The following is a 15935-nucleotide window of genomic DNA, read 5'->3' as shown; positions in this document are numbered from 1 at the left end:
GGGATTGACTAGGGAAAAGTGAATTTGTCCTGAAGTTATAGATGGTATTGTTGGCGAAATAAAAGGATACTTCTAAAAATTTCTTGCATCTTGGTTCGTGAAAATCATCCTTCTAATACTATTTAACAACAAGAATGTACATATAATGGTAGGGGGGCTATGGAGGGCTCAAACACACGTCGGGGAAGTTCTGCCAGTCATGGTTTGAGAAAAATAGACCCCTGCTATATGCAAAATCCAAAGAATAACACCTCAAACCAGCTTAATTATAGGGGGTACGGGTGGGTTGGACCCCCTCCCCATATACTCCCATGATAAAGATCATAGCTGAAAATCAAAGTTCGGGCAGGAGTTACTTACTGAAAAAGGAGATTTAACAATGAAATTGTTGCATTTGATTAAACTTTGTGCTTACGATTATTTGCTTTGGTATGTCAATGACATCCTAGATAAATGTTGTACCTTTTGTCTTTACATTTCCTTAAACAAATAGTTCTCGTTGAAAAGGAGTATGCACTACGTCCAATGGTGCAGTTGTAAATTGTCCTGTAACCTATTGTTTTTGAATTGGTAAATTTAAATTACTTATTCAGACAGTATTTACTAAATAGACTTAAAAAGAACTTCAATAAGTGGAGAATCGGTGTTTACCCCTCCCCCAGAAAATATTCCACGAAAAATACTCCCTGTGGGAAAATTCCCCCCTATATTCCCTATGGATACTTCCGAATGTTCATTAGAAGGGAAAATTGAATGTTCTACTCACCTGTTTAAGTCAGAGGCAATCCTATAGCATTGACTATAGTAAAGAGCCAAAATGTATTAATATTTGTTTATTTATTTTTTCCCAGAGGCACTTCATATAGAAGGGATGGTCGTATAAACTTTGGAGGGGGCTCTTTTGGTTGCAAATTAAAAGCCCTTGTGCTATTTTAAAAGTCATACACCACGTTTTTCACCATGTGAATGATTTGTTTCTTTGTCACAATGACCATTTAAATAGTCGCTTGTTCAATATACCACGTTTTTCTCCAAGTGAATAATCTGTTTCTTTGTCACAATGACCATTTAAATAGTCGCTTGTTCAATATACCACGTTTTTCTCCAAGTGAATAATCTGTTTCTCTGTCATAATGACCATTTGGCTAGTCATTCGTTCATTGTACCACGTTTTCTCCAAGTGGATTATCTGTTTCTCAGTCATAATGACCATGTTGATTCAATTTATCATGTTTTGGTCCAAAAATCCTAAGTTAAACAGGTTGTTACACGTATGGGTAACTTAACAATTTGATCAGACAGTTTTAAGCAAAACTAGCTGTTTAAGGTGTTTAATTGACGATTTGATAGGTCAAGCTAGAACTTTTAATTGTGGTTAGAACGGGTCCTCTTTCGATATTCTAAGACTAATGGAAACTAATTATAAGACTAATTCGATATCGAATTATCAATATCGATTATAAGACTAATTTAATATCGATATTCTAAGACTAAAATAAACACACATCTGTTATCTTTCTTCTGGTAAAAAGTAAAAAATATTTATAAATTTTACTTTTTTTTTTCCGTTCCTGAAAATATTAGCTCCATTCCTTCCTTTGTTTTTTGTTCATTTGTTCGTACAGTTGATCAAATTCGGATTTTTTGAAAATTTAGGTAAATTTTGGCAATTCGTATCAATTGGAAATTTTTTGACAATGGGTCAGGAAAACTTGAGTTTCTTACTTTTCCAATCTCTGAAGTTTTTTGCAACAGTTCCAGACTGTCCAGAAGCTCAAAAAATTTCCAAATCTCTTTCTTCGTTTTGACTTTTGTTCTTTATTTGTAAAGCTAATAAAATTTGGAGTTTTTTTTCAAATGAAAAATTACTTTTGCTTATTCTGTTTCCCAGTGTTGGAAAAATTAGCCTTTCTTTCTGTTTTTTTTCTGTTTTTTCTGTCTGTTTTTTCTGTCTTTCTTTCTGTTTTTCGGGCGCGTTTCACTTTTTTTATTTCAATAAAATCAAGCTAATGGGAAGGTGTTATTTTGATAAATTCTTTTATTATAATGTTAATAATAAAAAAAATTAAATTAAAATTTCTCACGTCTCTGCTATTTTGGTTAATACTTGGTTTAACACGTTGCTAACTCAGCACATGAAGGTCAATTCGACTTTGGATTTATATCAAATCCGCACAGCTGTGGCACGTCTGAATATACCTTTGTTTTAAACCCATATGTATCCAATTATTTATATTAATAAATGTGATTAGAAAATGTTATATACCAACCGGATACGAATATTCATGTGCTTTGGTTGATGTGGAGTGGCAACAATAGAAATATGCCATTCGTCCCACCTAGTATTTTCAATATAAACGTATACGGGGTCTCTTCGTTTATTTATTAATTTTTTCGGTTGACGTACTAAAACTTTTGCATTTTTTCAACAAAAATGCAAAAAAGGATTTTCCAAAAGGAAGGGGGCAAAAAATCTAGGGAACCTTTCCACCGAGTAACGTGTCTGATTCTGATCCCCTAATTATGGGATTTTTTTCTGTTGGTAACGATGCAAGATGCATAGTCAAAATAAATGACAATACCCAATACCAAATACCCAAATAAATGACAGGTGTCGCTGCAATATGGTAGGGCGATGAAGACAATCAAGGCAATTTTAAAGCCTTAAAGGAATCTTGCTTTCAGGAAATCCTTATAGGGGTCCTTTCACCCTTGAAGGATTTCATCAAAAACCCTATATATTTGATCCAAGGCAGTAGCAAAGACTTTCGTTCGGAGTTTTTCAGGGTGTTTTCTTTTCTTTTCTTTTTTTTTGAGGGGGGATGCAAAAAAAATAAAAAAGAGCCTTAAAAATTTGTTTGTGTACATTTGTGTTACGTTTTTGCGAGCCGGACAAAAATCTTGGAGGGATAGAGATCAACCCACCTAGATATGGCCTTTATATGATCTTACCTGTAAGATAGAAGTAATTTTATGAAAAAAATAGAACGGGTGAGACCAAGGATTGTGCTGGGGCTGAAATCATCTCTGCTAGCAAGGTTCAAGTAGGTCTACCATTTACTGATAAGCGGGTAGAAGGAGACCTCTTTCCCTTCCCTATGTTTTATTGTCGTGGTGGAATTAATTGGGACCAAACAAGCATAATTAAGAACTATTTTATATAGCATTGCCGCCAATTCACGAAAATGTAGGGTATTGAGGGGATTTTCTTGTTCTTTCAATTTTTTCAATAAGAAAAAAAACACTAAAAGGGTATTTTCTATGAAAATACCTAAAAAGGGTACTTTCGTATGGAAATACCAAGAACAGGTATTTTCAAAATCTAGGGGGCAGCTGCCCCCCTTCTCAATTACCCCTGCTACGAAATTCGAATTATAGAAACATTTGCAAAATGTCACGGGGTTTTTAATATTATGCTTGGGGCTCCCCTTTGCCCCCCTCCTCTATTTACACTTGCCTGTATTAAAAAGATATTGGCAAATTTTTGTTTGAAACCCTTGAACTCCTCTACTATCAGTTTAACATAAAATAGGTTTATATTACACTCGCTGTTGTGAATAACCCTTTGCAAGGAATTCCAGGTAGGCTATTATACGGTAAATTCTTTTCAAGCCTATTTACCTGGTTGTGGATAATGGAATTGGTGGGGAATTCCAGATTTCGGCATTAATTGTCTGAAAGGAATATATAGTTGGATTTTCCTGTTATTAATCAATCTGTAGATTATTTGTGAGATTTTGACATCAAGATTTATGCAATTATATCAAAAACATGCTGTCAAGGTCATAATTTTGTTACCATCTTGCGTAATATCAGTCTTCAGTTTTTCCTTAGATTAGCCAAACCTGATTATTCTCCATTGGGTAGACCCAAGACCACAGAGATGTAGTGGCGTTAATGGGAGGGGGTGATGTAGGGGGCTCGCCATCATTCTAGATTCCGCCCAAAATTTTTTGAAAATAACCAATTTTTAGTATTTTCGTTGAAAATGCTTTTTTTGGATTTCAATTGGAAAGATCGGAAAAATTGCCCCCCCCCCTAGATTATGAAAAACATATTTTGCCTCCCGCCTGTATATTATTAAATTAAAATGAAAAATTTGAAATAAAACTAAATTGCTCCCTAGATTCTTAAAAATATATTTTGTCCCCCACCATGTATCATTTTGGACTGAATTGAAAAAAATAAATTGAAATAAAAAAAATTGCTTCCTCCCTACCTGTTTCCCTACTATTTCTATATACTATTACTATTTCTATTTATTCCGTACTACTATACTTCCTCCCTACTATTTCTGTGAATTGACACCGCTGCTAGAAAAAACTTTTCATGGGAATTTCCATTTTTGGTACAAGTTTCGAATCAGGAGAATCACAGGTGTTTTACTCTCAAATAAAAGCGATCCTGGCGTAATTGTGCCATTTTTTTAATATAAATGGGTTGTTCAAGGATTAGTTGTTGTAATCTATTATTAGATTAACAGCTATTAAAGTACCTAGGACAGCGAAAATGAAATTCGATTTTTCACTTGCTGACCACCCCCTACAATATAAATTGCCCTTTGGGATATTCTCCCCCATGGAAAATTCCCCTTTCGCATTAAAAAAGATTGCATTTTTAAATTTAAAAGTATTTGAAAAATTATCCGCTCCCCGAAAATATTCCCTGTGGACCAATCTCCTCCCGAACGATTACGTCCTCATGCGGGTTTTGGTATTGGTTGGCACAAAATTTAAAAACCAAGAAAACGTTGTTAGATCTTCAAAAGTTGAAGCTGATATACCTTAAAAGTTGATATACCAAACAGGCAGAAGATTTGGTTGTCCTTTGAAGTCGTAGCTAGTCTTAAGGAATTTAAAATTAATATTAGGGAATAAACACGTTGAATTTTTACCAACCAAAGACGTTGTTAAATTAATCCGATCAATTGTGCTTATTTTATTTTCATAGTTGAACGTAGTAATGCCGACAAAAATATGATACTACCCTAAAAATATCTCAACTTTGAAATGACCAAAAGAAAAAATGACTATTTCAGGTAGGAAAAGACCGAAGTTCGATTGAGGGGGAAAAGTGATTTTGTCGTCAGGCTCTTGACACTTAAAGGAAATAAAATTTGGACTGGACATGGTTAGATTCGGGCATATAAGGAGAATATAATTTCTCAGGAGCCTGTGTTATCGCATTTTCGCATAATTTTGAATAGTTTTCTTTGCTTTTTCAAAATTGGATGGATTATATACATATTTTAGACTGTGTAAACGTTTTTTCATATGCGCCTGGATATGGTACTTACTCAAGAACTTTCTGGGGGGAGGGGCACTTAAAAGAAACAGTTTAAAATTAGTCATTTGGCGTATAAATAAGTGTTCAAACAGGGATAAATCCTTTTATCAGACAGTGAAAATAATGACAAAAATCTCTGGATATTTCGATCGCTGTGTATGTCAAGCGTGGGTGTCCAGTTGAATTTTAGGGAGGGGGGCTTACCTGGTCTAACCGACGCTTCCAATGCTGAATAATAGAAATATAAAAACAAAAATATAAAAATATAAGGCAGCGTCATTCAGCTAGGAGGGGGGCTGCCCCCCTCCAGGCTGGATGACTTCATACGGGCAGATATGTATGTGTTTCCTCGTGTGAACAAAATAATATAAAAAAATAATAGTAACAATAAAAAAGAACCATAATTTGAGTAAGACGTGCCCAAAAATTTAGGATTTTGTGGGGAGGACAAGGGATCCCTTCTCACCCGTTTCAATGTGCTTTTTCCTTTTTCTTGTCTTTGCTACTATTACGACAGCAAAACAAAGGGAAATTTTGTTTGATTGATGAGGAATCATTGAGCAAGAAGACCGTTAAGCGATTGACCGTCGCTTTGACGATCAATTGCCTCTACTTTTGACACTCAATCAAACAGGTTTTTTCCCTAGTCAAGCTATAATTTTGAAACACAGGTTTAATACAACATTACGTAACTCCCATATATAATAAGGGAAAGGCCCTTGATATACGAAACACGTATGTATGCATTTATTCTTTGGGGGAAGAGTTTTATTTTGAGGAGGAGAAAAAAATCTGAACGGAACAGAACATCCAAATTATAAGAAAAATATGAGATTACGTAGAAAATCGTAGACTCTTAAGGTATTTAAAAAAATTTCAATTTCCTGAACCCCTTCAAATTATAAGAAAAATATGAGATTATGTAGAAAATCGTAGATTCTTAAGGTATTTAAAAAATGTTCAATTTCCTAAACCCCTCAAAATTACCCATACATATTAAGAACCACCCCCCTCCAAATATGAAAAGTTGCGTGGTAATGTATATTTTTTTTTTGTTATAACACGCTAATGCCTTTTACTTCGGTAAAGCCCTTCCTTGACTTTGAAACACCGTTTTGGGTATTTTAATTGAAAACTGCCTTTTTATGTATTTTTCTCGGAATAATGCCCTCCCCCCTCGATTTTGAAAAATATTCTGCCCCCCCTTACATTTTCGTGAATTGACACCACTGTCAAAGATTACATTTACTACACATTGTAACTCGAAATATTCCTTCTTAAGGTAAAAAATTTAAATACTTTTCTGAAAAACTAGCTTTTCAGAGAAAAGTAAAGAGCTCTATTAAGCCAAGAATGAGCAAAAATAAAGTCAAATAATTTCCAAGCGCTAAACTACCACAAATCACTATCAATAAATAAATGAAATTCAAAACGAACGGAAATTACAATAAATAGCCGAGTCAAACTCAAAGTGAGCACAAATTAACATGAGTAGAGCTAATGACTATCCTGCCTTCTCAAGACTAGAACATAATTCTTGCTTTACTGAAAAAAAAAAACTTTAAAATGTTTTCACTTTTTAACTTTCACAAACAGAAAAAAATCAAAATTTTAAGGAAGAAATATAAGTATACGTGTATGAAATATATAAAATATATTAATATAAATAGAAAATATAATATATAAAAAATAAAACATTTATTTTTAATAATAAAAATAAAATATAATATATAAAAAAATAAGATATATACTCTTATATTCAGTGTTAATGAATTTTGGTGAATATATTCACAACTTCTAATCAAGATATTCAAAACTTAAAATTTAACAGAAAGTGCAGATAGCAAAAAATATAACCTCCGCCCCAGAATACAGAGGAAGGGCTATTGTAAATTATGCCCGGGGCCATATAAGGTTTTTATGCAAGGGATGGTCGTATAAACTTCAGAAGGGGCTGATTTAATTGTAAATCGGAATTTGCAGTGCCCTTTTTAAGAGTCAAAAGTGGTTGGAGGGTAACTACCCCCTTTTCCCCTCCTCAAGGCCCTTTTTTCCCAGATGTATCCAATCAAAATTTTTGTTTAAAACAAAAGTTTATCTCGATAACACTAAAAATTGAAAAAAGAAGGCTGTTTTTGGAGCATTGGCATCAGTTCACTGAAATTAAAGGAGAAAGGGGTCCAAAATCTATTTTTCGAAATCATAAAAGTGGGCAAATTTTGTTGTTCTTATAATTTTTCAGTGAAAATTCAAAAACAGCCATTTTTCGATGATAATACCCAAAAAAGTATTTTAAAAATTTAGTTGGGGGTTGGCAAACATTTTTCGGGGGCAAATGTCTCCCATACCCCCTCCATTGACGCTACTGCCTCTGAGATTTTTTTCAGGGAAATTTTTGCTGTCTTTAGAAGGCGACATAATAATATAAATTATTATCATGTTATAATTATTATTATAATAAATAATATCATCATTATATCACAAATAATATAAATTATAATAGCAGAACGAAGAACAAGAACGAAGGCGTAGGGGTGATCCCCTCCCTCTGAAATCCCAAATTTTCGTTAGTTTTTGGACGCTTCCTATTAAACTAGTCCAATATTTTTTTCATTTCCCCCCCCCCCTTCCAAAAAAAATCATGTGTATTTGTCTCAATTCAGATCCCCTCTCCACTGGGTACTGGGTTGTATACTCGTAAGTTCAGTTGTCAAGCCTCCGTAACTCAACATCCTGCAGATATAAATAGTAAAAGTATTTATTTGTTTATAAATAAATATAAATAGTAAATAATATAAATAGTAAGATATAAATAGCAATAGTCATGTGTTTTTTTGCTTTTTTTTAAGAGCTTCTTTCACAAGTCATAAGCATTCAAGTTGAAGCTGATTGGTCTTGAAATTCGATTCAATTAATATTTATAAGCCAAAACTGGACAAGTGTCTGTCAAATAAAATAAGTTTTAAAACGAAGTTTCACGTGCTCAAAACTATGTAAAACACAAGCCTTCAGTGATTTTCCTTACATCTAAAAGGGGACTCTGATATTTTCATAACAGCTATTTTTATAGTTTAATAGAAATAAACATAACAAAGGAAAGATACTGAAGAGGTGAGCAAAATGTAAAAGCGCCAATTCTGGACTGGAAGATTAGTGGCAGTGGGCCCTGGGCACATACTCTGAGGGGGTACCAAACAAAGTGTTTTTTTGCCAATACTATGATCTACTTGTGGGAAAGGTGGGAAAGGGAAAAAAACAGAAATTGTCTCTGGGTACTGAAAATTCTAGCTACGTCTCTGATTAGTTGAGTTGGTGAAATAAATAGCGACAAAGACATCAAATTACAACAAACGAAACATCAAAAACAAGAAGAACAATAGCGAGTTATTTTGTGAGACAGGTGAAATCTAATTTGAATGAATATTTCGGCCCTATGTCCAAGGGCCGTCCATCAGTTCTGGTTGAACTTCGCTGAAGTAAGGAGGCTGGGGACTGTTTTTTTAAAAAAATTCATTTTATTGGTCGTATGTTGTTGTAAGTTTTTCTTCTTCTATATATTTTTGTTTTGCTGAGGACGGCCCTTGGACATGCCGAAATATTCATTTAAATTAGATTTCAACTGTCTTACGAAAAGAATTCCCTGTTGTTCTTCTTGTTTTTGCTGTTCGTGAGTTGGTGAAATTTGATATAGGCGAGTTGTCTTGATCGATGCTAATCAAATCCGTCACGTACTGTATACAAGATCACCTATTACCCATACCCCGTCTTAAAGAGAGTTCTATTTAGATTTGTAAATCTTTTATGACTTGTATTGTTAGGTTTAGATAGCTTCCTGTCCCTACGTCTGTGCCACACGGTGGCTCGTAAAAAGACAACGTTTTCGGTAAAAATCAAAGTTTTCCTCAATTTTTCAACTCTGATTCATGTGTCCTAGTTTTTTTTTAAGTAAAGGGATGTATGGTGCAGATTCTGCAGGGTTAGTTACACTGGGGAGGTAGGAAAAGTGTGAAATTATTTTCTATCAGAACTAAACTATCTGCTGCTGAAGGATTCTGGTGCTCTGATGGAGTTCTTATCTTTGCTCAATGTGTCTGTTACACAGATGGGGCTGTTTTTGCATGGGTTTTGGCTGCAAGGAAATTAGCTTTTATTGTTAATTTATGTATTTAAAAGAGGTATAACGAAAATATGAAGTTCTTTTTACATCAGGGGTCAATCATAAGTCATGTGTTGCTGATGAATTTCGCTGTTCTGATGGAGTTTGTATCCCTGCTCGCTGGGTCTGTGACTACCATAAAGATTGCCCAGAAGCAGAAGAAGAATTTGATTGTCGTAAGAAAACATTTCTTAGTTTTCACAAGCTTTATAGCACATCTGTTTTATATCCTATTCATTGGCGTAATTTCGTCAAAATTCTTGGGGTAGGGGGAGCAAAGCTCTGACTATTTTTCCCAACTTATGTGAAAATGACGGTGAAAACTGAAAAATGAGTCATAAATAAAACTGCCCAGTTTTCTGTTTTTTTTTTTCTGTTTTAAAATGTAGAGTTAAGAGAAAGAGTCAAACTTTAGCGTAAAGAGCGGGGCGTTGAGAGGGAAAAGCCCCTTTCATATACGGAGTAATTTCTGTTCGTTTTAAGTTTTAATGTCGCTCCTTACTTTCATTTAAAAAACTTGCTTTTTTTTATTTATTGCAACCAAACGCTGAATTGTATGTGTAAATGGGAGCTGCCTGTAGATAGATAGATGGCAAAACACCTGTTTAGGTATGAAATTCTAACTAGACATGCATGCGAAGGCCACTCAAGAAACACACAAAAAAGTTTGCTTTTGAATTATAGATAGCACTTAATTGATGAAAAGGTAGAATGTGGTAGTAGATCCTTGAACTTGCACTTGACTTTTACAAAAAAAGAAACGCATACACAAAAACACTTTTTACCATCTTTGGGGCTCTCACATCGTTTTGTGGCATTTTTAAGCTAGTTCCCCTGTCGAGTGTTCATCTGGTTGAGAGTACCTACATTGAATGGCATAGATTTGGCCACATGGTCCTTAGAGATAGCGACAAGTAATCTGTAAACAAATATCCATTACATCATTTGAAGAAAGGAGGTGGAAACAACCTGTAAAATCTTTCATTCAGTTTAAAGTAAACGCTAAACCAATTGCCTAAAGTGTTAAATTAGAAAAGTTACATTGACCTTTTCAACAAGGAATAGAATTTAAACCGCAGAAATATAATCTCGACTTATACATATAAGGGCGAAAACCACACATTCCTTCAGACCCCATTTTGCATTTTATCGTTTTGTGTATCTGAATCAGAGGTTCTTAACCATCGGGTATATAGATTCTGTGTTCTGACATACTATTCAACCACCAAATATTCTTTACTAATTTGCGAGTTTTAAGACGTTATTCAGGCTCATCTGGTTGAGAGCACCTACATCGAATGGCATAGATTGGCCTAGATTGGTGTTCATCTGGTTGACAGTACTTACATCGAATGGCATAGATTTGGCGATATGGTCCCTAGAGATGGCGATAAGCGTGATCTTTAAACAAATATCCATTACATACATCATTTGAAGAAAGGAGGTGAAAACAGCCTATAAAATCATTTATTCAGTTGAAAGTAAACGCTAAACCAATTGCCTAAAGTATTAAATTAGAAAAGTTACTTTGACCTTTTCAACGAGGAATAGATTTTAAACCGCAGAAATATAATCTCGTCTTATACATGTAAGCACGAAGACCACACAATCCTTCAGACCTCATTTTGCATTTTATTGTTTTGTATATCTAAATCAGAGGTTCTTAACCATTTGGTATGTAGATTCTTTTCAACCATACTTTTCAACCACCAAATATTCTTTATTAATTTACGTGTTTAAGAAGTTTTTCAGGCACATACTTGGGATCGTATTTTGGGATTGGGGCCAGAGCTCGAAAAAGTGAAAAAACAAATAGGCGAATTATATGAAAATTAATTAGTCAACTAAAGGGGATAAGAGGAAGATCAGGAAAAATCGTACAAACCTTTGAGAACATGGTAAGGCCCTGTCATCCTCCTTGGCTTGGGCTTCTTTTGCAAATTTTTTGACAAGAGAAACTTCTGTTAGCTAGAATGACAAAAAAGCAGGATTGTACTGTCGTACAATCGACTGTCGTAATAAGCAAGTTTATTTCTCGAAAAAAAGTGTGAAATCAAACATTGTATTGTAATCAAAGAGTAATTATTCAATTTTTCTGACTTTTTAGCAACACCAATACGACACTTTAATGATACAATTGTTGTACCAATAATTACTTTAGTGAATTGTAACTTTAATAAATTCGTTGGTTATAGGTGCTAATTTTAGGGCTCTGGTGGGCAAAGATACCCCTCTGACGCTGAAGTGGTGACAAGATTCCTTCTCCTGTTTCAAAAGAAGAAAAGGCTTAATAATAGTTTTAAAGAGTTCTTAAATATTTATTTCTAGTGTGCCGGGGTCTGGTCTTGTTTAAGTATTGAAACCCCCACCTCATCCCCATCCCCAGAAAAAACTTAGCTTCATGGTGACAACCCTTTGTTTTGCAAAATCAAGTAAGTCAAACATTTCGCTGCGCAAACTGAAAATGCAGAATGCAAACTCTGCGATTGACCCTTCCATTATTTCCTACAGTTTTTATAGACATCACTTCTTTTTTATTGTTTTAATGAATTTGCAACTCTTTTTGGACGTCAAATCTTACTTACATGACTGACTACAAGTTTAATATCAAATAAACTTCTCGTTTATTCAAATTAGTCTAATTCGTTATTAGTCAAATTATTATTGTTCAATTATAATTAGTATTCGTCAATTATTATTCAAATATTAGTATTCAGTCAAAATCATACCTCACGCTTCTACCTCACCCAGGATTCTGACCTCTCATCTGGCTGCAATCTGCAGCCAGCTGCTCTGGCAATGTGAGCCAGTGGAGCGACCTTTTAAAATCATTTTATAATGACCAAATTCTGTTTTTTCGTTCCAGCTCCTCCAGACTGCCCCGCCGGTTTTGCAACTTGTGGACATTATACTTTCAATAAAACTTATTGCTACCCACAGTATCAACGTTGTGACAAAGTTGTAGACTGTGCAGACGGATCAGACGAGGCCGACTGCTGTAAGTCTTTCTTTGCTTTTTTAACACCTAGGATACATATTTTACTTTATATTTAGGCTATTCTAACACTTAAATGAAGCAGGAATCCAAGGGCAGATGGGTTGTTTCCACTTAATGAAAAAACTTGATGGAGTTGGTGAAAGAAGTGGAACAGAAGCCCGACCTATCTGCCAACTATTTTGGGTAGTGGATAACTGGGTAGATAACTTAAATACTTCAGGTGCCAAAGTAATTAACATGTTACTTATAAATGTATCTCTTCTTTTGTTTATTTTATTTAGTTACTGGTTCGTTTTGTTTATAATTATCTTTTGTTTATGTTTATTTTGTTCATTCTGTCATATCTGTTTTAGCTCAAAGATTGATAAAAGCCAGAAATAAGAATAAATGTAGTTATTGGGAAACATGAAGAGTCAGCTATGAGAATTTAAATTCTAGCTCGGGTTAAATTTCTTTATTAAATATGACTATCGGGATGAAATCCCGACCAGATCTGGTGACATTGAGTGAGTTAGAGGGGAAACCGGAAATATTGGAAAAAGCTTATAGCGGAGAGATCGGGATGAAACTTGGTGGGTAGAATAAGTAAATGTCGTAGATACGTGATTGACGTAACCGGAGTGGATCTGCTCTCTTTGGGGGAGTTAGGGGGTGTCCAGTGCTTTGGCGAGTTCGGTGCTTCTGGACGTGCTAGGACGATGAAAATTGGTAGACGTGTCAGTGACCTGCACAAATTGACTTGATAAAGTCATTTTCTCCGATTCGACCATCTGGGGGGGGGGCTGAAGGGAGAGGAAAATTAGAAAAAATAAGGCATTTTTAACTTACGAGTGGGTTGATCGGATCTTAATGAATTTTGATATTTAGAAGGACCTCGTGTCTGAGAGCTCTCGTTTTAAATCCCGATCGGCATTAAGCCTCTGATTTTCCTTGTAGATCAATCTGTTGATTCATAGAATTTTGCTAGAGCTCATGCCATATGAGCTCTCGGTTCTTCCGACCTCGTCACAAGTGCCATATGAGCTCTTAGCACTTTTTAAGAAAAAAAAACTTTTAAAAACGCGTCAAAAATGTGTTTTTAAGCATTTTTTATACGTTGTTACGAGTTGGACAAACATTTCAGTGAGGGGGATCAAACCCCCAGCCTTGGCTTCAATTTTGAGCTCCATTCTACATTTTTAATTTTTTGGATAGTTGCATTATGATAATTGCGAGGATTTTAGACGATGATCATTATTATTTTGCGGATTTCTACGTTAACTTAATGTAAAAGGACTTGTTCAAGTGTGAAAAGTTATGCTTAACGGGGAGTAATTTAGCCCCTTAGTACAAAAAATTACGTAACAAGAGTGAAAGCTTAATTAATGGAAATCATTCAAAAAATATCAGCTAAAAGATCAAAATGATTCATAACTTACGCAGAATACATTATATTTATTAACAAAACTTGATTTTAATTTTTCTCCTTTTGATACTTATGTATTATAGCGACCACAGCATTGTTCTTGACACGTTGTAAAACCAGTTTTTCTGTGTGCACTCGGAGATAATTAGATTAGCTTGAGTGAGACAAACTATTATGCGGGCGTATTTTAATTAAATATTTAATATATAGAGTTGGTTAGGTTAGGTATTTAATAGAATGCGTTTTGGGCTGACTTCTTAACGTAATTCTCTGTTGTAGTTTCCATAATTTTTTTAATAAACTAGTATATTTTCATCATATTTTGGTATATTTCGTTAGGATTAACCTTACTTCACTTTTAGGGTGTGTTCTGTATAATTGATAAGTACCAAAAGTGTTTTCTGAAAGCAAATTTGTGGGACGTTCATAAAATGTTTATTTGATCGTGGAATGTGGAATTTTATAATTATTTAATTAAGTTTTATTAATATTTTTTGTTTTATAATTTTCGTGTGGAATTCTTTTTTATTAAAATAAAATTTTGTTATTTATTGTTGAATTTTAAAATTTAATTTCTATATTATTCTATTATTTTTATTTTATTTATGATATTTTATATCATAAATTTTATTTAATTAAAATAAAACTATAAGTTTTGTATTATTATTATTTAAAATTTTATAATATATTATATATATTTAAAAAATTTAATAAAATCTTACTAAAAACTCTAAAATTTTGTGTAATAACACAAAAATACCCTCCTTTTTAGCTATTGAAGTACTAGATAAATTTTTACATTTCTTTCACAGCATATCGTCCCTGTAATACAGAAGATTTCAAATGTGGAAGTGGAATTTGTATACCTGCCGACAAAAAATGTAATGGGTTTGCGGAATGTCGTGATGAAAGTGACGAACAAGATTGTCCGAAACGGAATGGCACGGCAGTATGCCGACCAGGACAAAGCCGATGTTCAGATGGTGAAGGATGTTATGATGCCGCTAAAAAGTGCGATCATAAGGATGACTGTGCTGATGGCTCAGACGAGAAAGACTGCAGTAAGTTTAGTTGATAATCACCATTATTTTATTCTTAATAGATCCGGTTTTTCAACATAACCCCATTACGTGTATAACCCTTTTATCAGGATCCTCTCTCCCCCTCCAAAAATACCTGACAGACATATATCTTTGACATACTTATTTCAAACCCTTAAGTCTACGTTTAATGCTTTTTCCTATTGTTTTATCAATATTTGTTATGATGAATATGTGTTTCATATTATTAATTAATTAGATTAATTTTAATTGAAATTATTTTTTATGAAACGATTAATTAAAACTGCAAAATAGGGTCATAAAAAGAAACAAATTCAAAATAAAGCCCTTATCTCTTCCCATAAAAACCCTTATCTTTTCCCCCTTCCGAACTATTTTTTCGTTAAACTCTTAACCTTCAACAGAAATTCTTTTGGTAATCCTCTTGCACCCCCTCCCCCCGCAAAAAAAGTCCTGGATACGGCCCTAAAGTGCAGTCTAGTGGGACTTCTCTTATGAGCTGAGATTGATAAAGAGTTATCAGTTGTCTTCATTTTGCTTATTTTTATTATTAAAGTTTTATTTTATTTTTATCAATGGAATATTGTCTTGTGTGTGGTGTTATTTTGTTTTGTTGGATATATACCCCTAATATTCGCGACTTTGCTCCATCCTGGATTACCCCCATTCCGAGGAGTTTCTCACTCTCCATCAATAGGTGTTAGTTTCAGAGCACCATTTGTTACGCCACGCTTGGTACACTTCCTCTATTTATTTTTTTGTAAATATTTTGTTGTTCTTGGCCCTCAAAGCAGAAAAAAAAAAAAAAAAAAAAAAAAAAAAAAAAAAAAAAAAAAAAAAAAAAAAAAAAAAAACAGCATTATATACCAACCGTTCTTTGAAAGCAAGGCAACATATTACTGATTCTTTTTTAAATAATTTAGCACAGTTACTATCCTTGGTGTGAACCTTTTACTCTCTGAGAGCTTCATGTTTTCTGATGCCCAAATTACTTAAATTTTTATAGCGTATTATTTATGAATAATAATG

General features: G+C 33.9%; 1 protein-coding gene across 2 annotated transcripts in view; it reads left to right on the top strand.

The window, feature by feature from the left end:
* LOC136033192 (low-density lipoprotein receptor-related protein 2-like) overlaps positions 1-15935 on the top strand; it is a 159821-nt gene that overhangs the window by 5254 nt on the left and 138632 nt on the right. The window contains exons 2-4 of one of the 2 annotated variants that reach the window (XM_065713899.1): positions 9496-9618; positions 12309-12440; positions 14658-14906. In XM_065713899.1, coding sequence (XP_065569971.1) covers positions 9496-9618; positions 12309-12440; positions 14658-14906 — 504 coding nt within the window. The remainder of the gene's footprint in view (positions 1-9495; positions 9619-12308; positions 12441-14657; positions 14907-15935) is intronic. The other variant, XM_065713900.1, reaches the window with a different exon arrangement.

This window comes from Artemia franciscana, chromosome 11 (genome assembly GCF_032884065.1).
Source record: "Artemia franciscana chromosome 11, ASM3288406v1, whole genome shotgun sequence".
In the NCBI taxonomy this organism is placed as follows: domain Eukaryota; kingdom Metazoa; phylum Arthropoda; class Branchiopoda; order Anostraca; family Artemiidae; genus Artemia; species Artemia franciscana.
Note: the sequence above shows the minus strand (reverse complement) of the source record. Positions and strands in the feature narration are given on the sequence as shown.